The following is an 8,203-nucleotide window of genomic DNA, read 5'->3' as shown; positions in this document are numbered from 1 at the left end:
TGGTATGCCGCTGTCTGTCCATCTGTCCATCAACTTTTTGATCAAGTGACCTTGAAATTGTTACCAATGTCATAAGGTTTATCGTCTTGGACTTCATGTGAAGTTCCACGATCTTTATCGATTTACAACTTTATTTATCAATTATTCTGGCATACCATCTTTCTTCTATGAATTTCATGTATAACCATTCTGTCAAGAATACCACCCATTGGAATTGTTTTCTTATCCTTTCCGTTCCGTTGTCTTGTTTTATACTTCAACATGAGACGATAATTCGTTAAAAATGCAAAATAAAATGTAAATGAAGAAATTATCATTAATTCTGTTAGCTTAGTACGCAAAGAAGACACAACGTTGAAGAAAAGTGAACTTGTTCCACCAGGTTCAATTAGAGAATCGTTTAGAATATTTATCTTTAACACGAAATTATTTTGTAATGATATTCATTACGACATACAATGTAGCACATACTGCCTAAAGTTCAAGATGGAATACTACTAAATCATCGCACTCAGAAAAGAATATCACCCTCGGCTGTGTTTTAAGCATAAGCTGTCCGTACTAAGTCCTACAAATAGAACTCGTCCCTTTAAAAAATCCTTTAAATACTACAAAATGGAATAATCTGAGGAAGAAATTATAAGGCTATTTTTGGAATAAAATTTTTGAAAAAGTTCAATTAAATAACCTTTATATTGAATAAGTAAGCCATCTACTCTCACGAACTCGCAAGAGTAGATCAATACACATTCGTGACCCCATTATAAAGAAGTTGATTGCGAAACATTTCGTTTTTAAGATGAATGTTGGTCTAAGCCTATTGAAGTTACATATGTACATTGTAGTGTTATGAAATCTCAATACAAAGAGCAGACTGTGTCGTATATTAATGTAAACCATTCTCTTCTATGTATAGGTTTGAAGGCCATCTGTAAACAGTCTTTGAAAACTTTGATAAAAAATCAACGAAGAGGCAGTGAGAACTGAACACAAGGTCAGCACAACGTCACAATGAGCAATCAGTCGCTTAAGATACCAATATTTATCCAATCCGACATTCGTTTGTACGTATTGAAATAAGACTTATAAAAGAGAGAAAGATAGCAGTCATTTAAACCATTCAAATACATTGTATTTCAAAGTTAAGTGTTTGCATTCGTAAAAAATACAACAATGAATTTAGCTTTTCTTGTTTCATTGTTGATTTATCAAAGTAAATGATTGAAGATTTAATTTTGACATTGTACTTAGTGTAATACAATGTGCTTGGATTAACCCTGAACTTTAATAGTCGTTTTTCATATTTACGGAATGCAGGCCATTTAAGCAAGTTTTTTTTTTCAAAGGAACGTGACCCACGAACACCCGCCTAACTAGTTGGCGGCCTCATTGGGGAAAGGAAGAACAGTAAACATTTTCTTTGACGCTTTAAAACTTTTTACACTTCAGTAAGTAGCTTCATGGTTTGAAATGATTTATTCAAAAGTAACCAAGTACTACTTACATGTACCATAGCTACAATAAATCTAATATTCGAATTTGAAGTCTACTGCTGTCCATTGCTCCAAACAAGTTTGTCGGGTTGGAAGGTAATCTCCCTGTGCTCAAAATTTTAAAAAACGAAGTCAAAGTCGGGAATATGAAAAAGGTCTATTGAATGAATGATTGACTACATGCGTACAGTTGAATATCCTATGGTAGATATTTCATGCACTTCAAGACGAGAACAATTGACAAATAGAACCTATTAGTCTGACACGCTGAGCCGAATTTTTATTGTGCTACATGTAGCTCATATAAGCAACAGTCCGAAAGTGGGCATGCCACCCAACTTAGACACATTTTTTTTCGAACCAATTTTTGGCGGAGAAACATTGACACCAATCTTTAAAAAGTGTCTGCAACGCGGCTGGGGATCGAACCAACAACCTCCCGCACTAGAAGCGATCACGATATCCCGAGAACACCGATGCGATTCTACTATTGTAAGATGTAATACATACTTACTGTATGAATCCATCTCATAATGCGGTTCAGCACCTGATTTAGTCAAGTGTACAGGCGCGTAGCTGCCGTTCGGCAAAAAAGCTTTTGCCTGCACTTAATTTTTATTGTTTTTTTTTTAGATAAAAGTACATCCAGGAGAGGTATGAATGATGCTCTAAAACGCTATCTCCGCGGAGCTTCGGGGCCCCCTGGACCTGCTGGGGGCCTTAAGCGGCCCCCAGACCCCCTGCCATAATTTTGCCTACACTTCAATTTGGCCATAGGTTATGAATTGGAAAGAGTGAATAACTAAAATATTATAGCCAGCGCCGAAGAACGCCTAAATTTAGCGAATGTTCGTAACTTGTTCCGCGCACGACTTAAATCATCAAGCGTTCCTGGCTATCACGAGTTGTCATCTTTTGGTTTTTCACGATAACCAAATGATTATCCTATTTCGGCATAATTTATCGATACTTTCTCTTCCCTTGATTACTTTTTCAGTAATTTCAATATGAATTTTGAATTCTGTGATTGACGGAATGATACAGAAGTTGTGACGTTTTTGGCGGGAGAAAGTGCTAGAGTGAAATTACCGAATTTACTACCGATATTTATTACACTGGGAACTTGAACAATAAAATATAAGACCGAACTGTCACCCCATGCTTAAATCGAACGTGTTGTACATATTTAAGTGTCCCTATTGAATGTCAGTATATTGGTTATATTGAGGTTTGTACTGCTGCTCAGTACCAATTTAGAAATAAATTATGCAATAAACTTGATATAAGCTATCTCTTCTATATACCAGTATCTAATCAAATATTTGTTAAAAAATATAAGTAAAACATCTGAACAATGTTATATTATAATGTTGGCCAAAGTACGGCAATCCTACTGGATACCTATGTGTTCGTGCTATGCTTATTGTCCGGAAAAGTTATTGTCGATGAATGCTCTTTCATAAGGTATATCATACTTGTGACTAAATGTAGCTGTATATCCTGGGATGTTTTGTATGGAGTAGCTACATGTATATGTAGGATGATGGTGTATCTGGATCACTGTGTTCGTTGTCTGGTCTTGTTCACTTTGTTCTATATCGTACATAGTAAGTACCCATTCACTATGGTTTAGAAATAGTTCTTGAAAATCTGGTTTTCTCTAAGGCTACATTTATACCTTGAGGCGGACCCAGGATTTTGGAAAGTGGTAGGGTCCAAGCTGTTACATATATACAGTGTATTTGCTCATATTTGTCAACCAAAATTTTCATGAAATTAACAAAATTTCAAACAAGTGAGGGGATGTGTCAACCCCTAGGCCCAACCATGGATCTGTCACTGCTACCATTGTACGTGGCAATCCTTTTCATCGTGGATGTATATTTAAATTTTCTCGCCTGGACTAGACAAATGGGGTCTTCCTCTATACTCACCCATGATCTTTCACCAATACAAAGGTCATAACTCCAACAATTTGGGCATCTTATTGGGCATTAATACGATTTATCTGTATTTTATTTGTGTTTAGTTGTTAATCATTTATGTGTGGTATTTTTTTTATTATTTATCATAAATAAAAACGGGTAACTAATCCATTCAGGGCTTTGCATTTTGTTTTTTTTTATCCTTTTAGTTCCTCTGACGGAAATTATGTTGGGTAAAAAATTTAGGAAATTATTCTTTTTTCTTCAAGTTATTCTGTTTTAATAAACATTTTGTGTTATTTTAGTTTTAAATGCTGTTATCCATTTCTGGTCGTTTTAGGTTTTATAGCGCGCTATAGCTTATTCGCAAATATTACACTTATAAATTGAAATATTCGCCTTATATAACAGAAAAAAATGTATGTCGAGGCCCATCACTATGGCGCACTGAGCAAACGAACTACTAACAAATTGAAAAAAAAATCATCCGTAAATCATCAGATAAGATTATAGTTAATATTTTGAACATAGAAACAGTAGGAACGGAAACTGAAGATGTAATGTACGGGCTACTTTCACGAGAAGTTCAATGTGCGGGATACTTTCATGGGAAGTACAATGTGCGGGCTACTCTCATGGGAAGTACAATGTGCGGGCTACTTTCATGGGAAGTACAATGGCTGGACTACTGCATGGGAAGTACAATCTTCGGGCTACTTTCATGGGAAGTACAATGTCCCGACTAAATCTATGGGATGTACAATGTACGGGCTGCTTTCATGAGAAGTACAATGTACGGGCTACTGTTATGGGAAGTACAATGTACGGGCTACTTTCACGGAAAGTACAATGTACGGGCTAGTTTCACGGGGAGATACAGTGTACGGGTTACTTTCACGGGAAGTACGATGTGCAGGCTTCTTTCATGGGAAGTATAATGTGCGGGCTACTTTCATGGGAAGAAGAATGTGCGGGCTACTTTCTTGAGAAGTACAGTACAATGTAACTACTTTCCTGTATATTTTTTTATTTATATAAAACAGCTTATCGAAAATTTTAAATGAAATGAGGGGCTTTTTATAGATAATCTCAACAATTGACTAAGTGGTTTATTTTTACATGTCTTGATTTTTACGCGTGGTATATTTTTATTAGTATTTAATATTCATTTCTATTATCTAAAGCTGCCGTTGGAATTTTGTAAAAGTCAATTTGTAAAAAGATGAATTTACAGAAATAGCATCCCACTTTCTTTAATGGAAATAATCAATTATTATATTTACTGAAAAAATATGTGTTGCCAGTAAAAACTTAGCTAATGCTGTCGAAATATTCAAAAGTATAAATAGACTGTGGAAGGTGATACTATCTTATTGTTAGTTACGTTTTTATATTTTTAAATTTTCGATTCGTAATGGCCAGTTGTCGATTTTTTCAGTTCATAGGGCATTTCTATACATATTGTAGTAAGTTTATATTTTTTGATTGAAATATCCAATGACTGGAGCCCGTCCTCCGAATTCGGCATGAAGTAACTAAAAGACACTCACAATAAGATAAAGACCTCTTCGTGAAACTAATAAAATGGTACCATAACAAACCCACTATATAGATAATTATAATAAACAATATATAAATGTACATTGTATTTTAAAGATTTCTCCTGCAGTTCAATCAATTAAAAGTAATGGATGTAATTTGATGATTGGGGGTTTTCACGGTCTTGACTATCTTTACGGATCTAGCTCGACCGCCCCTTACAGGGATTCTGTTAATAATGCCGGTTAGTAGAAGAAGGTAGCGGAGCCCAGCCTTTGGGATACCTGACCAAAGAACTCCGTCAGAGTATGTCCTACTAGCGGCTGGGCTGCTGTGTTGACGCTTTGGCCTACTCCCAGACCTCACGTGGGTCTGAGGGCGTTTCCCCACTCTGTTTGGAAGTACGTCAACGTGAAGAGTGGGATACAGTTTTCTCTGGATGCATATTATACAGCTTTTCAACACCTTTTATATAGAAAAGTTCGTTTGTGTTGTAGCTTCGTTGTACTTGTTTTTTAGTTTTTTGTTTTTTGTTGTTGCTATATTCTTATCCATTCGCTAGGCATTCTTTACGATTGTTAAGTACTCATTAATAAAGATTTCAGAGCTTTAGCAAAACAAAACTTTGGTTTTCGTAGCATAATCGCTATTACTTTGTTATGAATGCGCTTCATTATTTCAATAATCGTTTTTAGCTTGATCAGAATTTAAACTCTCATTTTAAGTGAATTTTAGTTGTTGTTCTATTTGTTAAAACTTGATACGATCAAGTCGTTTTATTCCGTTAAACACATGAAAGTAGTCAAAAAGTGTCTTTAAATATCGTTATAGTATAATAGGGTTTCCAGAATTTCGTCCGCTGAATGCGTTTCAGTGTAAGAGGGCTTTTAGAAGATTTTAGAAGATTGTCCGCCGAATTCATTAAAGTGTTAGAGGGCATTTAGAAGATTGTCCGCTTAATTCTTTATAGTGTAAGAGGGCATTTAGAAGATGGTCCGCTAATTCGTTATAGTATAAGAGGGCATTTAGAAGAATGTCCGCTGAATTCGTTAAAGTGTAAGATGACATTTAGAAGATTGTCCGCTGAATTCGTTATAGTATAAGAAGGTATTTAGAAGATTGTCCACTGAATTCGTTATAGTGTAAGAGGGCATTTAGAAGATTGTCCGCTAATTCGTTATTGTGTAAGAGGGCATTTAGAAGATTGTTCGCTGAATTCGTTAAAGTGTAAGATGGCATTTAGAAGATTGTCCGCTGAATTCGTTATAGTATAAGAAGGTATTTAGAAGATTGTCCACTGAATTCGTTATAGTGTAAGAGGGCATTTAGAAGATTGTCCGCTGAATTCGTTATAGTGTAAGAGGGCATTTAGAAGATTGTCCGCTAATTCGTTATTGTGTAAGATGGCATTTAGAAGATTGTTCGCTGACTTCGTTATAGTGTACATGTAAGAGGGCATTTAGAAGATTGTCCGCTGAATTCGTTATAGTGTAAGAAGACATTTAGAAGATTGTCCGCTAATTCTTTATTGTGTAAGAAGGCATTTAGAAGATTGTCCGCTGACTTCGTTATAGTGTACATGTAAGAGGGCATTTAGAAGATTGTCCGCTTAATTCGTTAAAGTGTAAGATGGCATTTGGAAGAATGTCCGCTGAATTCGTTAAAGTAGAAGATGGTATTTAGAAGATTGTCCGCTGAATTCGTTACAGTGTAAGAGAGCATGTTAGATTCAACTTAGATAATACTACTGTGGCAGAGTGGAATTTAACCAGGAATTGACTGTGGATATAATAATATTCATTGTATGCTACTCTTTTATATATTTATGTATTGTATTGTATTTGTTATATGATATATGATTTGAGATTAATAAATGAATGGTTTATATGTTTACTAAAACTTACTTACATTTATATTAAAATGTATACATGTTGTTACTTGTATCAATGTAATTGATAATTAGTTACTTTGACTCACGGATTTACCTATCAGCTGATGAGCTATTTATAGAACTATCTGTTTCTTTTTTATTTATTGGTCTATTCAGGTCACATGTACTTTAAAATTCTATTTGGGGTTTCCTTTCGAATGTGAGTACTATTCTCTTCGTCTCTTCGAGTTTGCTGAGCTGGATGGCAGACATATTGATTTCTTTGAGATTTTTATAACTTTGTCTATAGTTTCTGCCTAGTATGTCAACATAAATCTACGTTGGAAGTTTATTTGTATTGCTGAGTTTCTGGAACCTGTATTTGAGGTTTTATTTGATGTGTTATACTTTATGAAGTACTGTATTATACTAGACAGTTAATCTGACCTTTTCACCTATTTGAGAAGGTCAATTATTTTTTTTGTAACAGATTCCAATCTGCATTATCAATAAAAGAACCCTAAATCATCCATGTTTATTTTGTGGATCCCAACATGGTTTCACTACTAATGTAATTGGCAGCATCATTAAAGGTATCACACTATATATTATTTACACCCCAGCCATCATTTATCTGAGTTGATTTGTAATTTTTTTTTTATTCGGCAAAGTGTTTTGATTTGGCGTGTAGTATTAGCCGCGAGACATGTACATATCATTCTGTTGATTAGATTATACTTCCCGTTTACATTCGGAACATTTTCGTTTGCTGGTTACATGTACATGTACGTGCGGAAACAAATTCCAATCTGGTGATTGTGTGAGACATTAAGGAGGTAGACCTAGGATAAGGGACATTACTCCTACAAATCATTGGAAAGTTTGTATTCAGCATTTTACATCAATTTCATGTCAGCATCAAAGTAACTTGGACTGATTTCTTTCTGTTTCAAATGAAAGCTTGATAGCGTTTGGTTAAATTGAATATGATACAAACGTATCACTGTTTTCAAGAGTTATGTCCCTTACCTAGGTCTACCTCCTTAAATGACATTTAACAGCTACCATAGATGATTTAAGGAAGACCAGATCATTCGTATTACAATGTTACTTTGTGCCTATGAAAGCCTTTTTCTGCAGAATGCGGCCGTGCAATTTTATTATTATTATTATTTTTTGTCGCTCCCTCAACATACATTTGTACATGCAATGTGTTGTTCCCTTAATAAAGTAGGTCGTTCCCTCAAGAAAATATGTCGGTACCACAAGAGTAATGTTGCTCCCTCAAGATATATGCAAAAAGATAAAAATGTGACGAAACTGTCTGTCTGGAGGATTAGACGGATGAACAGAGACGAAACGGTAAACCCCTTTTC

The 8,203-nt window shown here is 35.0% G+C and overlaps 1 protein-coding gene across 1 annotated transcript in view; it reads left to right on the top strand.

Moving 5' to 3' along the window:
• The first annotated feature begins 2,883 nt into the window (after positions 1 to 2,883).
• Positions 2,884 to 8,203, top strand: part of LOC148597496 (protocadherin Fat 4-like) — a 40,413-nt gene continuing 35,093 nt past the window's right edge. Inside the window, exon 1 of the mRNA XM_088563110.1 lies at positions 2,884 to 3,100. Coding sequence (XP_088419236.1) covers positions 3,034 to 3,100 — 67 coding nt within the window. The 5' untranslated portion in view covers positions 2,884 to 3,033. The remainder of the gene's footprint in view (positions 3,101 to 8,203) is intronic.

This window comes from Perna viridis, chromosome 15 (genome assembly GCF_037379345.1).
Source record: "Perna viridis isolate PV_CMFRI_1.1 ecotype Kerala chromosome 15, ASM3737934v1, whole genome shotgun sequence".
NCBI classification, from domain to species: domain Eukaryota; kingdom Metazoa; phylum Mollusca; class Bivalvia; order Mytilida; family Mytilidae; genus Perna; species Perna viridis.
The sequence above is the reverse complement of the archived record's forward strand: the minus strand, read 5'-3'. Positions and strand labels throughout refer to the sequence as shown.